The sequence below is a fragment of the Quercus suber genome, unplaced genomic scaffold, assembly GCF_002906115.3.
Source record: "Quercus suber isolate HL8 unplaced genomic scaffold, Cork oak 2.0 scaffold_110, whole genome shotgun sequence".
In the NCBI taxonomy this organism is placed as follows: domain Eukaryota; kingdom Viridiplantae; phylum Streptophyta; class Magnoliopsida; order Fagales; family Fagaceae; genus Quercus; species Quercus suber.
Window position 1 is genome coordinate 281,279 of NW_027069575.1, and position 22,154 is coordinate 303,432.

At 35.9% G+C, this 22,154-nt stretch overlaps 2 protein-coding genes across 2 annotated transcripts; both read right to left on the reverse strand.

The window, feature by feature from the left end:
• Positions 1 to 1,401: 1,401 nt before the first annotated feature.
• Positions 1,402 to 16,035, reverse strand: LOC112030104 (clathrin heavy chain 1). Its single transcript, XM_024062787.2, has 30 exons — positions 15,799 to 16,035; positions 15,491 to 15,695; positions 12,937 to 13,025; positions 12,729 to 12,807; positions 12,460 to 12,587; positions 11,732 to 11,830; positions 11,507 to 11,615; positions 11,222 to 11,301; positions 10,914 to 11,141; positions 10,758 to 10,823; positions 10,519 to 10,635; positions 10,159 to 10,356; positions 9,734 to 9,850; positions 8,400 to 8,459; positions 8,019 to 8,105; positions 7,708 to 7,791; positions 7,455 to 7,589; positions 7,301 to 7,363; positions 7,119 to 7,223; positions 6,927 to 7,039; positions 6,577 to 6,829; positions 6,285 to 6,421; positions 5,933 to 6,211; positions 4,833 to 5,835; positions 3,946 to 4,431; positions 3,622 to 3,792; positions 3,355 to 3,540; positions 2,847 to 2,969; positions 2,637 to 2,747; positions 1,402 to 2,007 (listed from the first exon to the last, which is right to left on the reverse strand). The coding sequence occupies exons 1-30, from the start codon at positions 15,874 to 15,876 to the stop codon at positions 1,861 to 1,863; spliced, it is 5,136 nt and encodes a 1,711-aa protein (XP_023918555.2). The 5' UTR covers positions 15,877 to 16,035; the 3' UTR covers positions 1,402 to 1,860.
• A 2,760-nt stretch (positions 16,036 to 18,795) lies between these two features.
• Positions 18,796 to 20,772, reverse strand: LOC136068342 (acetyl-coenzyme A synthetase, chloroplastic/glyoxysomal-like). The gene is made up of 5 exons (XM_065775367.1): positions 20,000 to 20,772; positions 19,729 to 19,875; positions 19,444 to 19,602; positions 19,115 to 19,234; positions 18,796 to 18,991 (listed from the first exon to the last, which is right to left on the reverse strand). Exons 1-4 carry the CDS (start codon positions 20,390 to 20,392, stop codon positions 19,184 to 19,186), a joined length of 750 nt encoding a protein of 249 aa, XP_065631439.1. The 5' UTR covers positions 20,393 to 20,772; the 3' UTR covers positions 18,796 to 18,991; positions 19,115 to 19,183.
• Between the last annotated feature and the right edge of the window lie 1,382 nt (positions 20,773 to 22,154).

The following is a 22,154-nucleotide window of genomic DNA, read 5'->3' on the forward strand; positions in this document are numbered from 1 at the left end:
GGGTGGCCAGTATATTGATGGTGGGTTGATTTTTACTTTTTACTGATTTGGTGGTAGTTGCTTGGATTTGATGGGTTGTGAGATTAGGAAACTTTTTTCATTTTACGTTTCTTGTCATTTTCATGTAGACAATCAAACACTACATAATGAAAATATTTTCAGTAAAATATTTTTCATGTAAAATATTTTACATTTGAAAATGTTTTACTTCAAAACAAATAGAACGTTAATTATCATCCAGAGAAAATGTGTAAGGTGTACAACAACTGAATATTGTGACTTCACGATTTTAAACTCTATGTAACAATCATTACTCTTACCAAAATCGAAAATATGCCACCAAAAGTTGTTACTTTTGATTACTTTGCGCATAACAGCCACATGGTTATGAGAACAATCTTGAATAAGCATATGGATATGGAGAAATAGAATGTTGCAGTATACTTTCTAATTGCGTTGTAAAATTTCTGTTTTTGTATAAAGAGAATTAAAATATCAAAGGTGCCACATTTTCACTAAGCCAACCACCTATGGAGTCATCAAAGAATAAAACACTTGAGAAAGCTCCTTGAGCTTCCCTTCTTTCTCTTGGGCAGGGCAGTAGAGAGAACGACACTGACACCATTAAAGTCATGACTCATGGGGACCATGTTGTGTGCGGCTCTCCTCCCATTTTAAATCTTCCCATTCTCTCATGTTTTTAATAGAAAGTTCGTTAGTCATTAAAAATCACAAAATCAAATGAGTGAAAAATCCATGTCTGTGGGATAAAGCCAGATCCGATAGAAAAGTGGGCTTGCTAGAGCCGCACAAATCGATGGTGGCATTCAACTTGCCCACCAGAGATCAAGAGATAAAAAGGCTTTCAGTGCCCGATCTTGCAATCAAAGTAGCTGATCTCGTGGCAAAACTGAGCTTGATGCAGACAAAGAAGCCTACGGCGACGGTGCTAACGGAAGAGAAGCATCTGAAAAGGAAGTCAAAGACAGCTAGTACCCCAACCTCTTCACCACCACCACCCTTACATCCGCCAAGCTAAGAAGCCACTGTTGTTGGAGAAAACCGGGTCCTGATAACTGATAAGAGTCCGCTTTTCTACTGCCGCAAATGTCGCAATGAAACAATAGAGAATAGGGGGATTTTCAGGCAGTAGGGAGCCTACCCATTACTGGAAGACCCCTACCAACCCCTCACAGAGCACCATTTCATTTTTTTATGTTAGACCTCAAAATAGATTAAACAAAATCTTCCCGTATTTGTTTGGTTAAGCTCATTTTCACCAATAATATGGAACATTTAGCTTTTTAAGGTATCACATTTTTCAAGATTCAATGTACTTTTACACACTAAACACCGAATCTAAACGCACATATAACAAGAACAAAGAATTTGGCCAAAAAAGAACATAATCGAGATTCAGAATTAATCATAAAACTTAGAGATTAAAATTGTAATACAAGGGCATTAGTGTGTACAAAATTTCTAAACCCTCAGTGAGACCCAAATATGTAAGTCTTGGTGCTAAAAAGATAAAGATACAATGATCTAAAAAAAAAAAACCTATACACGTGACAGCTTGCCCACCCACAGCCAGGTTTGGTCATCCCAAGGTCTCAGAAAGATCAGTCCAACACCGCCTGCTCAGTTCAGCCTTTACCGCCAAGGAAATGAAGCTTTGTTATGCAAACCAATTAATACAAAACAACTAACCCTACAAAAGATGTTAAGTACTGACAGGAGATGAGAATATTCGGCACTAATGGTTCAATTTGCACCAATCATAAATGTTGACGGTTTAACAAGAAATCCGGACTAGCTACACAATGGAAAAGTTCTCTTGTATGTTCAACAAACCAGAGATCAGTATGAGCCCATGGATGGCATGCCATAAGGTGGCATTGGAGGCATCCCCATCCCACCCATAGGTGGTGGTGGAGCGAAACCTCCACCCATTCGTGGCATTGGTGGCGCAGGCAATGCGAGAGGCAACAACTGAGCATACATATTCTGCAGAAAATGAAAACATAAAAATCGGTTATTATTATTGTTATCTTATTATTAAAGAAACAATTTTTTTTTTTTTTATGAACACTTTAGTAAATGGGCAAGTTCAAATGGCTCATAATGATAGTAAAAAGAATTCTTATACCACTTAAAAACTTCTAAACTCTGATAACGTTTATAAGATTTTGTTAATAGTGCCTCATAAGTATGACCTTAAATTTTCAATATATGACTAATTCCTACGTCATTTTTTATATTATGATGATAAGGCCCATAGGGTGGCCTTACAATCAAATCCAAGGCAGGCAGGCGCGCCAACTAAAGAAACCCCCAGACTGACTGAAACTAATGAAAACCATCGGACTGCATAGACTAACTTCTTTCCTAGGGAAACTTGTTGAGGGGCCCCTACACCAGCGAAGGAAGTGCTGGTTGACCCATAGGCCATTGGCCTGAATACAGTATCGTCTTCTGACAAAGTGTCCAACACTATAAAGAACTGAAAATTAGGATGCATTGTTGGCCAAGATATTGCACACAAAAAAAAAAAAAAAAAAAGCCCCAGAACCACAATTTTTTTCAGGTGGTGAAAAGGAATCCTACTACATGACACAAAAAGAGAATAGACATACCTGCTGAGCAACCATGTCCTTCTCCTCTGACTCTTTAGCTTTGACCTCCTTTTGAGCCTCAAGTTTGTCCTTGACAAGTTCATCAACCTTGCTTGTGTACTCTCGAACAAAAAAAAAAAAAAAAAAAAAGTAAAATATGTTAAGAATAAATAAACAAGAATTAAATAAGATGAAGAAAAAGAAGAGTGATATCAAACATAAAAAGGTTACCTGCAATAGGTATGGGAAGGAAAAGTCAATCATATTGTTCATCCACGCTAGCTCAAGAACAACATCTGGCCGAATTAAATCATAACAAACAAAGAGGCATGATGCAAAACACTCTTTCTTTCCCTGCACATATGTTGAGCACAAATCATTAGAGAAGAACATGAAGCAGCTTTCACAAGTGAATCTAAACTTCATGTGAACACATCTAAAACAATACAACAGTAAGGAAATGGAGAAGACCCTAGCCCCTGCCCAAAAATAAGATGTGATTTATCCAAGAAAAACGACAACAAGAACAAAGGATACACACATGGAGGAGCTATATAAAAATGACTAGTAACTACAGCAGCACAGTAGTTTATAGTTTGGAAAACTTCTAATCCAAAAAGATAAATTTAGAAAGGAAAGGCAAGAGGATATGGGTAGGAAGAGTATGATATTTACATGTCATTGACTCCTTGCGTTATTCTAGAACATGTTTATCTTAAAGATAAATAAGAACACAAACCTGCTCAATGAAATAGACAAGCAACTCCTCTGAAAGTTCACGGTCACCAGACTGTGAACATGTCTCCATCGCATCCTTGTAAAGATTATCTTTCTTTGACAATGCAATGGACTGCTTCCATCTTCCTGCTTTCTTATAAATATAAGCAGCAACACGCCTCATCTCAAGAAGCTCATGTTTCTCAATCTGCACATTTGTATCATTAACACAGGTTAGTATGAGTTCCACCATCAGAAATTTCCAGTACCTAGAAGATTTTAACCTCACCTTCTGTGCAAGGCCTATCTGATCAAAGTTATCATGCAGATCAATCGATTCACGAAGTCTGTCATAGTCCTCTTCCTCTATGTAGATCTCATTTAAAGCTTCGTTTACGGCAGAAACATTGTTACTCTGAACTGCAACCATGTATGGCTTCACAAGACGGAGGTGACCAGCCTAGAAGCCAAGAAGATAGGAAATGAAAGATATTAAAGACGGATCTTTTGCCCAAAAAAAAAAAAAACTTAATCATCTTCTTCCCAGAATATTTTTTTTTTGATAAGTATCTTCTTCCCAGAATATTAATGGCATCATAAGTGACATTCATACCTTTCGCATTATATCCACCACGCGGGCATGGTCAACACGTAAGGCAAGCACATTAAGAAGATCATTGATAAGATCAGGATGTTCTTGCAAGTAGAAATGCACAGCCTTATAGTAGAGCTCAACACTTGCAACTTTGACTATCACATCCTTGAATTGCATATGATCCCATGCTTCTGGGGAGTGGTTCATTACGGTGGTTGCGGCATTGTCAAACTCATCGTATTGGATGTATAAGTAAGTTAATTCCTGCCAGTGCTGCTGTTCATCACAAGCTCGTATGAGCTTTGGAATATTCAGACGTGTTGAGAACAATTTAATGTGCTCCATAAGCTTCTCAGGACGATATCTTGCATATAGAACTCCCAACTCAGTAAAGATTCCCATATGAGCACGTTCCAAGCCTAGTCCACTCTCCATGAGAGATATGAGCTCATTAAAGCATCCCCTGTTCTGGTAATACTCACTAACCTCTTCCAAATCATCCACCTTAAAATGACAAAATATACAGAAGTAAGGAGTAGCCAAACAGCAACAGGATTCTAAAATAAAGCAATCAACTAAATATGTTATAAAACAATGGATCAAAATATAGGTACAAGTCCACAAGTCTGGCAACTCAAGTCCAAAATGACCCAAGTGCCTGTATTCAATCACAGTTCTACCAAGTGGATAATTTTGAAAACCCAACAAAGAAAAGGGGAAAGATAAAAGAATTAAGGGACTGGTGTGAAAATCCATGACATGTGGAAGTATACAACAGGGACATTTATTACAGATTTCCCTCTATTTACACCATTGAAGCCCAACACGTATATAAAACAGTAATAACAACTTTCACACGCGAGATGACAAAAAAAATTAAAATAGACTTTAAACAATAATGGTACCTGTATGATGATGTTAAGACCACATATCTGAGCCAAGCGGAATTCCTCAGCATCAACACACGCAAAGCAAACTTCCTTCCATGTTTTCGAGCTATTGGCTTTCCGAGCTGCATCAACAGCGCCTTGGAACTGTTTAAGCTTTACCAGGGTAACAGCGAGCTTAGCCCAGTTAGAAATGAATGCATATATAATCTTTGCCGCCTCATATAGGGCTTCATCATATAAACGATCTCCAACATTCTGGAGATTAGCAACATTTGGCATGAGAATGAACTCTTCAATGTCACTGAGCCGATCAATCTTAGCATATGCATAAATGAGTTCACTGTCCACTTTGGGTTCTTTGGTCTTCTGCCTAACCATCAGAAGGTATTTCACCAAGTCATGGTATACATTCACATCCTCAGCAGCCCGTATGACATCTAAAAATTGGGTGGCATCATCCGCACGGATAAATGACTCAATAGCATCACTCACTAGCCCCTCTTGCAGTTGGGCCTTGGCCACTTGACTCCAAACAGCATCTTCCTCAACCCGAAAAGCAAACTCCACAGCTCGTTCAATGCTACGAATGTTATCCAACAGGACACTCACAGCCTGAACGTTCAAATTGAACTTTTTAAAGATGGCAAATGCTTCTTCATACAATTGAGCTTCCACAGCCACCTCCCCAACAGCAGGTCCATCAAAATTGTCTAACCTATTAATGTAATCCATAACTCTTGATGGATCAGCCTTGATGGCAGTAAGGATCAGCAGATTCTGCAGATTAAAGTTTCCACTAAATGCAGAATTTTGGAGCACAATCTTCTCAAGAAGCTCAATTAGTTCATGGGGAAGATCTGCTGTCATAAAAGCTTTAACAGCTGCTGACACTTGCTCAGGACTCTTGCTTTCAGGCAAAGCAGTCGACACAACTTGATCAATTAGCTGCCTTCTATACTCATTTTCAGGAATAAGAACTTTATCCCAGAGGTCAGAATCCATCCTTTCCACCACATATCTGATAAAGAAACAAGAATAAATAAATAAACAAACTGTGTGCACCAAATAGATAAGGATGTATATTCAAATCTAAAAGCAAGCAACAATGCACAAACCTGGCCTGCAGTTTGAATAACGAGTTTTTATTTGTGACATTTATAAGTTCTTCATCACATTGCCCTCTGCGGTAAGCAACAACAGCAAGAGTAGGATCCCTTTTCTCACAATATTTTCCCACAACACGAGAATCATAGTATGGATTGGTTGTGAGAAAATGCTCTGGATTATTATTGCTGTCAATGATGATTTTACCCAGAGCATTGTGAACATGCACATCTTGGCTTCCCTCACTCACAAGATGCTCTAAGAACTGAGTGAGCAAGCGGAGACGATTCCTGCCAAAAAGAGAAGCAAGAATTAGATAGAAATCAGAATGATGAAACGGGGCATAGTGAGAAAACAACGCACCTCTTCTCACATTCCTCCACTAGGGGCTCAACAGGAAGAAGAGAACGAACTGAAAGAATAAGACCTTTGATGAAATCTTCAGGGCACTCGTCATCTAAGAGCTGCCCTACAACTAAAGGAGCATTTCCTGGATTGACCTATCAAGCAACCAAGAATTATAATGCTTAATGTCCACTTGATACAGACCAAGTTTCACAAGCATAGAGCAAAAATAAAAATCACCATAATACATACATACACACGTATGTGAATATATTTATGTATATATAAGCAGAACTCATGAAATATTTACCTTTTGAACATAACCTTCAATATATCGAAGCATGTTACTTGTGTAAAGGTAATGGGTGAGATCCGGAACAAAACCAAAACGATCACAGACATTAATCAGAGGACGTGCATCTGGAAGCTTGGCTTCCATCAGAAAGTTCTTTGTCTTTTCAGGGTCATAAAAGTTTGATTCCCGAGTCACGCGTTCTACCTCCTTAATTTGGCCAGTTTTAGCAGCAGCTTCAATGTACTTGAAGTGGATATCAGGATCCTCACTATATAAAAGGAAATGAAAAGTAATGAAAACCTTCCCACGGCATACATATGGTCAAATAATGTCACATTTTCCTTTTCCTTCACCATAAAGAGTACCTGGAGCTCAAAGATGACCCTAAGAAAAAGTATAATCCTTCGTAGGACTTGAACTGTTCAAATAGTTTTATGCATGCATCAACACCCAACTGCTCAGAGTATTCTTTGGCAGCCTGTAGAAAATATCCTAGTAAGCCTCATGTTTAAGAACACAACTGATAGCAACACAGGCTGAAAGAAACAGTAGTTGACCTGCACAATTATCTGAAGATTTCCTCTAAGATTGACCAGTAGAAGATCTTTCATGCACTCAAGTGCCCATTCTTTGGAAAGGGTTCCAAAGAACTCAACGAGAGACTGGAAAGCACCAAACAATTAGAAAATTTACCATATTCACATTTGACCAGTAATGTATAAGCATTCCAGTACCAAACCTGTGGTTCAATAGCATGCGTATTCACAATGACACGCTTAATATCAGACAACTCTGTATAGTGCTGCACAATAAAAATAGATAATTCAGACCAGGAGATAAGTAATTATCCCATCAAAGAAAATCTGTTATCAAAGTTCAGTAGGCCATTGCACCTGAAGGGCCCGCAAATATAAGCCACCCTTTTCACAAAGCTGAGCAATACGTGGGCGGTCATAATGACTGAACATACCATTGGCTAATATAGCATCAGCAACATTTGGAAATGTCACAAGATTAATTTCCAAAACCTGAACAGAACAGAAAATAAATATGATAGAAGTTAAAACGTGGAAACAAAATCATAAAATCACATTAAGACAACAAAACGTCATTTAAAAAGGAGGAGGAAAATATGAAAAACTGGACCTTTGTTTGAAGGAATCCATGTTCAGGGAGATTAGGCTTCAGCACATCCAACAAAAATGCTGTTGCCTCACGGATTAAGTTCCTCTGAATAACAGAAATTACTTATAAATGAAAGTCAAAGTTGAAATCAACAATAAGAATTCAATAATGTTGTCCTGGTAGAAAATTTGAAAATGATAAATGATAACTTAAAAAGTGTAAAATGAATTTAACTTCATCTAAGAATAAATTTTATAATCTTAAAAAGAAAATGAAGACTAGGTGGAATCTGAAACTATTAAATGACATGTAAAGGAAAATTTCAATTGAACCTGAAGAAACAGATCTGTTATGGTGTTGTAGTCAACTGGGCAGCCTCCTTCCATTTGAGACATCATTAATGCAAAATTAACAGCCCCCTGCATCAAGAAAGTTACAAATTATCTTAAATCATCATTTTTAACTCCAAAGATCAGAGAAAAAGGAAAGGGCTTTTGAAAATGCACTAGAAGTTGAACCCAACATAGACAATTGTGTTTAACATCGTAAGAGAATAGACGCATTTCCACAACAGCAATAGATGCTAGTGAATACAATTTAACACTTGAATCATAGTATATGAACCTTCAAATAGTGCAGCTAACTTAATTATAATATACTAGTATGGAAAACAAAACTTCCTCAAAAATTCTATTACAAAAGAGTTCACAGACCTGGGGATCAGACCGCAAAATCGTTTGCAGAAGGAACAAATAATCGGGTGTGTAGCCAACCTGCATTGGTAGAGAAAATCATGAGTGTGATGAGCATAAACAATCATGTATTGCATATTATATGACAATGATATGACCAAGGTTGTCAAAATCAGGATCCTACGTAGGATAGTAGGAGGTAGGTAGGATTGTGGATCGTAGGATCGAATCGTAAATCGTAAGATCCTATCTATTTTCAGATTTTAAGCAAAAAACCTATTGATAGTGACTTTGTATATTATATAATCACTTAAAATATGAATCCATCCATTAAAAAAAAATTGCATCATAAAGAGTAATTTGCACACACTACATCGTTCTTATGTCATTCTAACGAAAAAAATATATATTTAACTTTTGACATAATGTATCTAAAAAGTTCAGTATATGTTTAATTAGCAACTAAATACCAAAATATTATCTACACATATGGAAAATGTTTTCCAAATTCTAAGTTCCAAATCCAAAATAAGTTAGGCTAGTTAGCATATAAAAACCAACTAACTACAAATTTACAATATGTAATCCAAAAGAGAATTCTCAATTTAAGGTAAACTAGCTAATTACAAATATAAAATGCAAAAGAGAATTCCCATTCTAAGGTTCTTCTAACATAATCACTGTCATTCTCATATCTCATTTCATCATCTAAATATTTTAGATTTTGTTTTTTAAAACGGTAAACTTAAGTACTATGATTTTTTTGAAATTTTATGTTGACATAGGGGTAAATTTGGGACTTCAATTCATTATTGAGCTTCTGATAACCCGTTGGACTTGTGAGTTTAGGTGGATTATCTTACCCAAATAAATCCCACTAAAAAAAAAAAAAAAAATCAAGCCAAATGGTAGGATCGGTAGGATCCCATATGATCCTACGATCCTATGCGATCCTACACAATCTTACATACGATCCTACCATTTTTACAATCCTACTACGATTTTAAAATTTTTGGTGAGGTGGGATCGTAAAATCGTGCGATTTTACAATCCGGATTGCGATTTTGACAACCATGGATATGACACATGTCCACTTGGGATAGCTTATTTTGAGCAGCTTATTTTTAGGAGTGGACCCCATTTTAATAAGCTGTATCTAGAGGGAAACAAACAAAAAAAAAAAAAGGATAAAGAAAAAAAGCGAGGCTTTAAAACATTGTACCTAAATAACAATACACCATAACAAACAGGAACTTGATGCAATTTACAAATAATGACTATTGGCTGAAATAGTAGAATTTGACTAAGTGTACAATGAAGACTCAGGTAATAGAAGGAAAGCATATCTCAGTCACCTGCTTTGAGTAAATCAAAATCTTGTCAAACTCCCTCCTCTCAGCAAATGCCGCAACAACTTTCGGAGTTGCCCTAGCTTTGATATATATTTTCAATGCAAGGTCGTTATCCACCGTCTGCAAATTGGAACCATTCAAAATATTAGAAAGAGAGGGGGAAAAGTAAATAGATTACTAAAATGAAAGCACCATAAACACACAACTATAAAGATCCAGGGAGGCCATTGTCAATTACAAGTCAAAACTATATTGCAGTTAAATTTGAACAAAGTTGGCCTTTTCCCACGAAGTACAACTTAACCCACCCCACCCAATGAGCTAACAATTCGAGCTTTGCCAGCTTGAACTATTCTCAAAAACTTCCTAACAAATCCCAACACACATTGGGTGTTACTAAAGAGTTCAATAAAAACTTCCACACAGACCTTCACAAGATCTCCAAGCTCCTCACTACATTCAAGTTTGTCCTCTGCCAACCAATTCTCCAGAAGATTCTTTTTATTCTGATTTACAACAAGGCGTGACAGTTCCAAAGACTCAAAAGCATTGAGTTTTCCTCTTGTCAACAGAGTTCCAAAGTACTGCAACAACGGTGGTGTTTGCCCTGCTTGCACAGGAACACTCTGCAACATATGAACAACACAAGTATATTAGAATCAAGCCCCAAATATCACAAAAGCATCTTATAGACGAAGCATCTTGTTCCCAGGATCACTTAACCCAAATGGAATGCACAAGAAATAATCAGAAGTGAGGAATATGCAAAAGCAAACTGAAACATATACCTGAAATTTAGCAACAGTATCAGGAGTACGGAGTATTCCATTAGGAGATTCTGCAGCGAGCTCTGCAGCCTCCTTATACTTTGTCTGAGCAAACAACTCTTGAAACCGCTGGATAATCTGAGCATAATGAACAGTACAGAGACCAGTTAAACATGGCTCAGAGTTCCCTAAATATCACCAATAACAGCTCAAACGCAAAACCATTATTATAAATGGAATCAAAATCCATGTAAACTTACCAGCTCATCTGCACCAGGAAGGTTTCCTCTTTTGGCGAGATTAACAGCAAGTTCCAAATTCTTCAACTGCCAAATCACAAAAAAAAAAAAAAAAAATTAAAAACATCATTTCTTTTGCCCCGGCAGCCAAAAATAGGGAAATCTTTATAAGCATACCTGGTCACTAACAAATTTTACAATTGTGTCTTCATTTACAGTGGCAAGCAACACCTGGCCACGTCTATTAACAGCATAAAAGCCCCCAACCGACGCAGCTTCTGATGTCAGAAATATAGGATCTGGACTGATTCGGTTTCTATAAACCGCAGTAGCTGTCTCTAGGTCATACACGAAAAGAAGTCCAAGCTTTGTGATCACATATATTAAACCGTATTTTTGCGATACCTGCCATGTAAAGAATTGCAGCTTAATTTATAGTGAATATATACGGGACTAACCAAAACACTAAGAGACTGAACTGATACCTGCATTGACACTGGAAAGTCATCAGCAAAGTCTGGGGGAAAGAATAGATCTGCTTGTTTCTTGGTAAATGATGGTTTGCCTGAAAACAAAAATCCATAATCAGTACAAAAAGACATTACAGAAAGCAAAAGACCAGAAGCATTCAACTTAAAACTGTGACAAAATAAATTTCTTGTAGTTTCGGATAGCATGAAATCATACATTTGACAAACCAATAATAATAAAGCTAGCAGCATGCATTCAATTCTATGTTAAGAGAGATGTCAACGGAAGAAAAATTGGACCTGGCTGGGCACCAAGTTCAATAATATGCAGCTTTGATGTAATTTGTCCAGCATTCAAGGTCTTTGAGGCAAAACAAATTAGAATTGAAGGATTTTCATTCCCTGCAACCTGTACATAACATTAAAATGAATATTACACAGAACAAATTAGCACCACAACAAAATAACTGCACATTAACATAAATCCCATAAGAAACAAAACAAAATAGACGGAAAGAGTCATACTTTAAAAGTGGCAAATGATGCAGCATGTGCTTCTAGAGCTTGACTACGTTGCTGATCCATAGAGAAGAGCTGCATATTTCCTTTGACCAGTTGTGGCCTCTATAACCAAAATTTTGTAAACAGAAAATACATCATTGGTAAATAAATATTACATGAACTGCTAAATTTCATAAAGGTTCTGCTCTATTAAAGGAAGATGTGATTTCAATCATTCAAAAGCCATATATCCAGTACAATTTTTATTACTTTTTTAAGAGAAAAAAAAAGTATAAAACAACTGTTTAGTGCAAAAAGATACCCTACTGGTCATAGGATTGCACAATCCCACAATTCAAATCGCGATTTTTAACAACCATTATAATAAGAAAATAGAACGCAATGACACGACAATATTTAAGCAATTGAGCGGCAACTTATAATAAGCTTGGTTTGTGAACATTCACCACAGCATTACAATTATCTCACATATACAGGTAAACAACACAATTCATCAAAGTGATGAGCATGTAGGAGTATTTGTGCATGTCAAACAGATGAATCCATTTTATGCACTTCATGTCTAATGTCTGTAGCATTATGAAATGACTAAGAGACACCCCCAATCACTAAAAATGTTAATACATATATACATAATCAAGAGTGAAAGATACACAAAGACAAGAACAAGCATAGAAAACATAGAAACATTGGCAAAGCCAAAGACTACAGATAGGGATGGAACCAATTACCTCGGGCAAACCAGGGGCAATACCAATCAAAACCAACCACTTTTCAGTAGGATCACAACGATAGTTGATTATTTGATTATTTGCCAAATTAGCAGTTCGGTCAAACATCTTCACAGGCTCAGAATCACCTAATATATGAAACGCCTTGAACATGTTAAATAAAACCAATGACCACACACACACACACACAGAGAACAAAAAGACACTCCAACAAAAGGGAAACAAAATAATCAGGACAATTTTTTTTTTTTTTTAAGTCTTACTCTTACCTTCAATTGACCAATGATATACTGAGCTTTGTGTGACAAGGCCTAGCAACTTTGGGGTGATCCATTTCCAAAAGACAACCTATCCAAAGAGAGAAGTTTAACAATGAACACTATTTAATGAAGCTAAACTCATAACACGAAAAACTGCAGGTTAAAAAAATGACATTAAACACTTTTTTTAATATCCTTGAACAGGAAAAATTGTCACCTGTTCTGGCATCTGATGAGACTTGATCTTTGCTTTCAGTTCAATGTTAAATATTTGTAAGTGATCCTGGGTAGTTCCCGCAACTTGAGCTTTAGAACGAATGAAACCATTCATTAGGCAGATAGTAACCAAAAAAACTAAAAACATCAAGGAGAAATGTAAAAACTCTTGCTACTATTTCTTAATAATAAATACCAGTAATGCTTCAAATATGTAATGTAAAAAAAAATATAAACCAACTATCTAAAAAAAAAAAAAAAAGGAAGCATTGAACTTGAGAATTGCAATCAATGTCTAACCCCTCTGAAAACAAGGAACGCTAAATTGCTAGCCCCCACAACAACATCAATAATCAAACTTCTAAAAATACGTTTTACAACAAGCTTTTACTATATAACAATAAGTCTTACAAAACAAATTTGTAAATTAATTTAACTATCAATAGGTTTTATAACACGCCTTTTGAAATTAATAATCTAAAAATAGGTTTCACAACAAACTTCTATAAAAATAATAATAATAATAAATTCAAAATTTATAAATTATTAAAAAAAAAAAAAAACAAACAAACAAACAAAACTTGAGGCTCTCGCCTTAATAATAAATTCAAAATTTATAAATTATTAAAAAAAAAAAAAAACAAACAAACAAACAAAACTTGAGGCTCTCGCCTTAGCGCCTTTTTCATGGCTTAAGGCAGTCGCCTTGCTCGCCTAGGCTCTAAAGGCAAGGCTTTAGAGCGCCTCGCCTTTAGAGCCTTTAGATTGCCTTAGTGGCGCCTCGCCCAGCCCACCTTTGACTACATTGAATCAAACACCTATAATTTTATTAGGGGAAGAAAACAAAGAAAAATTCCAAATGTACCATAATCTTAAGTTGGCACTCACAGTAAACAAGAACTGATTGAGTCAACAGCCTATGAGCTAAAGGGTGTTATTTCAACACTCAAAGTACAAGATAAGCTTATGACAACGAAATCATATGACATTAGCACGCAATTTTTTTTTTTTTTTTTTTTTTGATCGGCAATAAGAGTTTTATTGATGATAAAAGAACAATGCGTTTACGATTGTAAACTCACTGCCCTTGAAACAAAAATTAGCACACAAATTAGGTTAATTTCCTTCAATAAAACCACCATACAATCATAAAAATACAAATCTAATATCCACCCACTCTCTTCGGTCTCCTCAAATATACAAACTCACATTAAATCAATTCATATCGAACGAATTCTAAAAATTCTAAGCAAATTCTTAACAATTTTATTTGACAAGTTTTACACCATTCGCAAAATCCAATAAATTTCACTAGAATTATATGTCAAAACAACCTCAACAACAAAGCCTTATCCCCAACTCTTTTAGGGTCAGCTATGGATACTCTAACAAATTAGTTAAAGATGGCCACATGCATTATTTTCCTCCATTATATTCTATTCAAAATCGTAGTCTCTATTAGTTCCTTGATTGACATGTCCTAAACTACTTCTACTAGAGTTATGTTTAGGTCTTCCTCTACCTACCTTGTTTTTCATTCCCTCAATTTGAATCAACTTGCTCTTTCTTACTGATGCATTAATCGCTCTCCTCTCAACATGACCAAACCATCTCGAGCGACTTTCCCATTTTGAATCCTTTTTTTTTTATAGGTAATCAGAGAACTATTATTAATAAGTAAAAGATGAATAATACAAGTTGTTCATGATTATGAACAATGTGAAACATAAGAAACAAACAGCCAAACGAAAGAGAGGGAAATCAAATAGTTAATCTAAGGGAAAACAAAAACTCAGGAAGAGACGAAGACTCAGTAAAACCCCAACAACGAGACCACTCAAAAAGACATCGCTGGCTTAAAACCTTTAACTCATCCAACGTCTTGTCCAAGTTCTCAAAGGAGTGGCAATTCCGTTCCAACCAAACAATCCACATTAAGCACCCTGGAATCAAATTCCAAATATTCGAGTTGTGCTTCCCAAGCCACTGATGCCAACAGGACAACAATCCCGCCACCGATCCTGGCATAACCCAACGAATACCATAAGCCTGAAGCATAAAGGTCCATAAGGTATGTGTAACAGGACAATGAAGAAGGAGATGGTCTACGGACTCCCCATCACAACAACACATACAACACCGATTTGTCAAAGTGCGACCCCTAAGCATGAGATTATCCAACGTGAGAATCCAATCATGAGCAGCTGTCCACGAGAAGAAAGCCACTCGCTTAGGAATCTTAGGTTTCCAAACACCCTTCCAAGGAAACAGAATATTCGGAGTACCCTGAATTGCATGGTAATACGATCGGGTCTCAAACCCATTTTGAATCCTATCTTTCGGTGTATTTCCACTTAACATCAGCAATTAAACAAACTTTTGAAATCCTATCGTTTCAACTATACTCATTTCCCAATTAAACAATAAAATATTTCGATCCCCCCTTAACATAAGATTAAAACAAACTTCGGATCATTTACCGTAAAACTAGCCCTGCCCTACTATTTTCATTATTAATTTGGAAATAAAAAATGGAATTGGGAATAGTGGTAAACCTTTAAGAGCGAGAATTCTGGAATTAGGGTTCATGAGGGCGGAATCGGCTGTGATAGGGCGCCTGAGAGGCTGCATGGGCATGTTCATGTCAATGATCACAACGCTGTTCTGAGGCGCCGTTTCTCTCACGCATATGTACTTGTCCGATTCCATTGTCACGTGCGTGAACGTTATGAACTGCTGGTTAATCCCGATGCTTGGTAACTACAATAACAACAACAACAGCAACAATTTCATTCAAATCGTACAACTGAAACAAACACAGACAGAAGCTCGATCTGGATGAAATTGAATGGGGATTTTTTACCGTTAGGGTCTCTTTCATGGTGATGGGAGGCTTGGGAGCCGAAACGGAATCCCTGGTTGGAGACATGGAGGTAGACATGGTGGTGTAGATCGGAGGGTACAACAACCCTCTGCGAGAGAGAAAGAGAAATGGTTATGGCGCAGATCTGGGAGAGTAAAGAGAGAGTCTGCTCCTTGTACAGGTACTCAGCGGGCTATTGTGCTTCTTTGGGTTGTACCTTCGCGATTATTATTATTAGTCAATGCAAAAATGATGTATAGCTCTCAACCGCGAGTAAGTAATTTAACTTGCGCTTCCACGTGGAAATTGGAATTACCTTTTTTTTCTGAATAAAAAATATTTTAAAATTTTACTTATGATGACTTAGCAATTAAGTTTTGTAATCAACGCTTATCACAGATCTCTTATTCTTATGACAATTCTAGTCCTAGCTGTATTTTTAGTTTGAAAATACATAATAGCATTAGATCAATGCGTAAATCTCAAATTTAGACGAATGAAAAGTTACAATACTAAATTCAAAAACAAAAAACCATCAAAGCACATTGTCAATTTATTAATTATTAAAACTTTAATATCTATACTATACTATTATTTAAGGGCTTTTTCTGTTTGGATTTCTCATTTTTTAGTTCAAAAATGTCCTTAGAGTATCCATATCAAATGTGCCAAATGCCAAATATTTGGCACATTTGGCATACCAAACACTAAAAACACCCATTTATCAGATATGTTAAATGTTTTAAATTTTTGCAACATGCTACAGTGCCATCACAATTTTGGCACTATACGAACAAATGTGGTATAATATATATTATTATTTTATTCCGTTTTCTTTCTCCTCATCACAAATATCAATATCACTCTCTCTTCGTCTTCTCGTCTCTGTCTTCTCTCTCATCTCTATCTTCTCTCTTCGTCTTCCACAGCACGCCGAAGACCAATTGCCACCACTCAACGCCGACGATCACACCAAAGACCACCACTCGACGCCACCGACAATCTATCTTTCCTATTCTGCTTCAAGTTCTTTTTTTTTTTTTTTTCCTTTTTCTTTTTTCCTTCACTTTTTTTGCTGTGGTTTGATGGGTGGATTCGGATGGGTAGATCGGTGGTGGTGGGTTTGAGTTGTGGGTTATGGCGGTGGGGGTTCGGGTTGAGAATGGTGATGGGGCGAATCGGCTAGTGGTGGGCGAATTGGTGGTGTGCAATCTCTGTTCTGATCTCGGTGGTAGTTTTTTTTTTTTTTTCTGTGATCTGTTATATTCTGATCTGTTCGATTTCTGGTTGTGGTTGTAGTTGTTGTAGTTGTTGTTGCGTGGTGGTTGATGTGACGATGATGATGGGGAGGAATTTAATATATTATTTTAATGTGTAGGAAATATTATTTTAATGTATAGAATTAAGAATAAAACATCTGATAAATGGGATGTTATAAAATGATGTGGTAAAATAATAAAGTAGAGATTTAGTGTGGCAAAATGGCATAATTTTTGCCACATCTGATAAGGATGCTCTTACACCCTTATATTAAATAGAGACAAAATTAAAGGACAATCCGTAAAAATGCAACTTTAACTCCCACTAAAATATTGCCTAAAATAAAACTACTCTCCTATTAATTTTCAAATTGATTTATTCACTTATAAATTAGATTTTCGAAATAAAAATTACTCCATATATATATAATAATAAAATAAAAAACACAATTTTTTTTCCTACAAAATAGGACACTAATAAAAAAAAGACTCGTCGGATGCGCGAAGCGCGTGTGATGAGTCTAGTAATTATAATTAGAATTTGTAAAACATAGTCAAACTAGATGGTCTTACACTTTTTACTCTTTTACTCCAATGTGTGCTCAATTATTTTTTTTCTCTTTTTCTTCTATATAAAGTCACTATTTTTCATTTATCTTAATTTGGAGTTGATGTTTTTCTAGTTATTCAAAAAACTTAGGGTGTCATGTGATGCATTTGTTAATATTTTTGTACTCATCTCATCACACTCCTTGGTTTTTTGATAATTAGAAAACATATCAATCCAAATTGGGATAAATGAAAATTACTAACATTAACTAAAAAAATAGGGGAAATACCATTTTCGTTGGTAAAATCTGGTTTTGTATTTCATACAAAACACACAACAGAAGAACAAAAAGATCTATTTCATTCATGATTGATAACTTGCACTATATAAATTTCAGAATTTAAGAACAAGATAGCGTATCTTGGTGCGGTGAAATTCAAAACAAAAGATTATAAGTACTTGGGAACACTTTTAATCTTCACTCCAATTCCACTTTACGCTCAAGAAATGTGGTCTCTCAATCAGTTTCCAAGGGAGAATAATTGAGTGACTTCGATTCTCAAAAAAAAAAAAAAAATGAAGTGACTTCACTCACACATACACACCACTTCACAATGGAGTCTCACTTTTTTCTCTAATGAAAAATTCTGTATGTTTTTCCTTTTTATAACTAACTGATTATCTAATTGGGCTGCTTATTCGGCTTTCTAATTGGGCTTTAGTATGTGGTTTGGAGTGGGACCAATAAGACACTAGCTCCAATGGGCCTGGGCTTTTCTGTCAACTCTTGACAACTCCAAAGTTACCATTAATTATATTTAATACACTATATAAATATAATTGCACTATAGGCCTTATTAATAAATTATATCTAAAACTTTATTATACATGCAACCCCTTCATAAAATATTGTATAATTCAAAGTCATGAATATATACTGTCCTTTGAAGATTACTACATCTTAATCCTTGAGTACCCGGTTTAATCTTTTAAGTTATTCATTATATACTTATGAAATCTAATTTCATAAATATATACTTTAGTAATTTCTTACCAAAGTGGTTAGGCCTAACTTTCTGAATAACTAAACCCATTAAACTTATCTCAAGAGGAATATTTTATATCTCCGTTANAAAGGTGTATGACCCTTTACAGAGATTGATTTTCGAAGACTAAACAATTTTGTGCTTAAATCATAAGCAGTTATTTCCCCACCTACAGATATTCCATTTCGGGCTGATTCAGTTAGGCCAGCGTCAACTATGCCTTTGAGGGGGATAACCTTAGAACCCCTTTTAACAGCATTGCAAGTAATCACAACTTTAGGTTTGCAGTCTACAATTCTTTGGGCAAGAGATTCAGAAGAAAATCCAGCAAATACAACCTGAGGATAACAAAAGCTATCAGAGATTTATTTGTAAACAAATGAAAAAAAATGTGGAATTTGGAACAAAAATAAAAGGAAGAGGAAAAAAGGGTGGGTGGAAATAATGAAGGTATGCCATACCGAGTGAACTGCACCAATGCGAGCACTGCGAGCATTGCAATTGGAAGTTCCATTAGCATTGCAAATAAATCACAACTGCATCACCTTTTTAACCCCAGCATCCTTTAAGTAGTTTGCAAGCTGTAGAAGGAAAAAAAAATAAAATCAATCACATTCATTTAGCCATTCTGCTAATTGCAGATTGAAAACCCAATATCTTCTTTTATAATTCTTGTTGTTTGCTCACACCCACATTTCAATTTCAATTTCAATTTCTTGAGTTTGACTTTATTATACATGAGGTGTTTGTTTGTGTGCATGGATAGCATGAGAGGGGCTTAGTAAATGACCTGGCAAACACTGTGAAGAAGCTGAGTGTATGTCAAAGTGCCATCAACAACACCAAGCTCATTGCCTTCCCAGTAAATGGCAATTTTGTCCCCATTTCCAGCTTCAACATTTCTATCCAAGCAATTGTAGCAAATATTGGTTACACCACCTTTGAACCACTGAGAAATAAAACACAGACCAGAAAAAAGACTCAGAATAAAGAGCCAAATTAACTTTTAAAAGAAAAAAAAAAAAAAAAACAACTCGAAAGAAAAAGTACAATAAAACAAAACAAACAAAAGTACCTCAATACTAATATTGCCTTTCCGGACATCAAGATTCTCAGAAAACACTTGCTGTCCCCATTTCTCTTTCCAGTAAAACTCTGACCACGCAATATCGGACCAAAATCCAGCAGGGTCCTCAATTGATCTCTTATACATCTCCATATACTAACAAATCAATACATACAAACACGTTAGTGACCTCCAAACAACTAGTAGTACTGTAGTCACAATTAACAAAACCCATATCAACCCAGAATCACAAGTAGGGGGGTTGGTTGGCGGGCTTTACCTTTTGGGGGGATGGGACGAGAGCCTGAGAAGAGAATTGGTCATTGGGAAGGACAAGATCATTCTCTTCAGAAGCCAAGGATTCGCCCAAGATGGCAGCGTTCAAATGCGATATCCTGCCAGCACCCGACGGTAGAATCGTCATTGAATCCACATGCCGCAGACGATGATGCGAGGTCTTTATAGGCGAAGAAGAAGCCATTCTCCTCACACCGCTTGATCTGCTGTTGCTATCAGATCTGGACCGCCAATATTTGCCGCAACAATGGCTACTGTACTTATACGAGAACGGTACTGAATTTTGGTGGAACGGGCTGGCTACCGTAGTAGGAGGAAGAGAAAATGCTCTCAAACTCAAAACGTTATTATAACAAAACTGTGCTTGTGGGCCCATATCCTGATTTGACTTTAATCAATTTTATATATATATATTTGCACTAAATTAGCAAATTTTTAGTGAGAGGAAAAAAAAAAATAGATATCTGTTTAATATACGGTACAAGATTAGAGAAAAGTTTTCTCTTTTTTTGTAAGCAAGAGAAAAATTAGAGATAGTTTTGGGGGTTTGGATTTTGAGGACTTTTTATCTCTTGTACTCTTATCATACCATCACAGTCAATATCATTATCCGAATACGGTTGGCATTCGCTGGCGGCTACAATAAATATAGTTCTGGGTTTGATCCGTCATGTAAACCTTTCAGGATCCTAATAAAACGGGGTGACTATTTAATAATGAATTATATCGCAGAGCAGTGGGACTTGGTTTTCGTTGAAAAATGTTGAAAATGACATTTAAACTGTACAAGTAGGCGGGTAGGATTCAGACTATTTTGTGTTTTTTATTTAAAATTATGAATGAATGAAAAACATGGCGGCATTTTGTTATTGTTGATTGACCATGAAAAGAAATGCGTAGTAGCTACCTACCTCGCAGGCTAACAACCCACTCCACCCAAATGGTCAAAGACGCCAAGAAAGAACCCAACTAACGACTGTGAGTTTGAAATTTCAACAAAAGCAGAAAAGAGCAAAAAGAAACAAAGGAGAGAAAGAGGTACCGGTATGAGAGACCCAGTAGCTGTGGGTCTGGGGAATGCTATAGTTTTAGAAGTTAATTATAGTGATCTATTTTCTCGACATATCCATCAGCTTTTGTCTTCATGCTCTCTCTCTCTCTCTCTCTGATTTTGGTTTTAACTGCCGGCGATTCATCCTCCAGTTTTTTAACAGCCAGCAGATTAGACCGAGGCTAATTGCACAATTTTTAGCAGAATATAAAAAGCAATACTCAACCTCTGCCTTTTTATTCATTTATTTATTATTTATTATTTTTATAATTATAAAAAGCAATACCCAACCTCTGCCTTTAATTTATTTATTTATTATTATTTTATTTTATAAATTGATAGGATCTGTCCTCTTCAGCCATCACTATTAGATCAAGACATTAATTAGTATTGAATTCTAGTTAATTCAACAAATAAAATCCTCACAATTCGAGTTCTTCAGTCTTTGGTCAATTCAAGGAGTTCTAGTCAATTTTTTCTCCTTCATTATCAATAATTCTCATTCTTTTATAATTTCTACGTTGATGATAAATCTAACTCTCCTTTTATTTTATTTTATTTTTTATTATTACTTAAGGTAATTTGACTTTTGTTAAATCCATGATAAAATGCATGATCAAACCTACCATCCACGTGTGTATTACTCTTCTTTGTTTTTGTGTTTTTTTTTAGGCTTTCTTATGAGTCATAAAAACAATTTTAAATCCATTATATAAACCTTTATAAATGTTTATAATGTTATCTATTTATTATTTAAAAAAATTTAGGATAGAAACAACAATTTTTGTTCTTATAAATATCTCATCTACGACTTTATCATTTTTTTTTTTTTTGGGATAATAAAACTGTAGGGACCCAATTTGGATTGACCCTGAATACGAATGAGTTTTCAGCCCTACCAGCCCAAACAATAAATTTATAGATGGTGGATTGAAAGGTTTAGGTGCTGGCCGTCGATCACCATGCACGAACTTTTCCTATAAAAAATGCTAAGAGTGCATTTACAGATGGGGGACGCTCCTCGGCCCATGGCCGAGGAGACCTTCTTGTTCTCTCTCTCTTTCCCCCCCCCCTTTTACTTTACTAG

Coding starts and splice junctions, on each gene's coding strand:
- LOC136068342 (XM_065775367.1), bottom strand. CDS start 20,392: ATGGGCCCACAAGCACAGTTTTGTTATAATAACGTTTTGAGTTTGAGA. Junction 19,603..19,728: donor AAGGCAATATTAGTATTGAG/GTACTTTTGTTT, acceptor TTTATTTCTCAG/TGGTTCAAAGGTGGTGTAAC. Junction 19,235..19,443: donor TTCTTCACAGTGTTTGCCAG/GTCATTTACTAA, acceptor TTCCTTCTACAG/CTTGCAAACTACTTAAAGGA.
- LOC112030104 (XM_024062787.2), bottom strand. CDS start 15,876: ATGTCTACCTCCATGTCTCCAACCAGGGATTCCGTTTCGGCTCCCAAG. Junction 5,836..5,932: donor TTATTCAAACTGCAGGCCAG/GTTTGTGCATTG, acceptor TTTCTTTATCAG/ATATGTGGTGGAAAGGATGG. Junction 4,432..4,832: donor GTCTTAACATCATCATACAG/GTACCATTATTG, acceptor TGTCATTTTAAG/GTGGATGATTTGGAAGAGGT.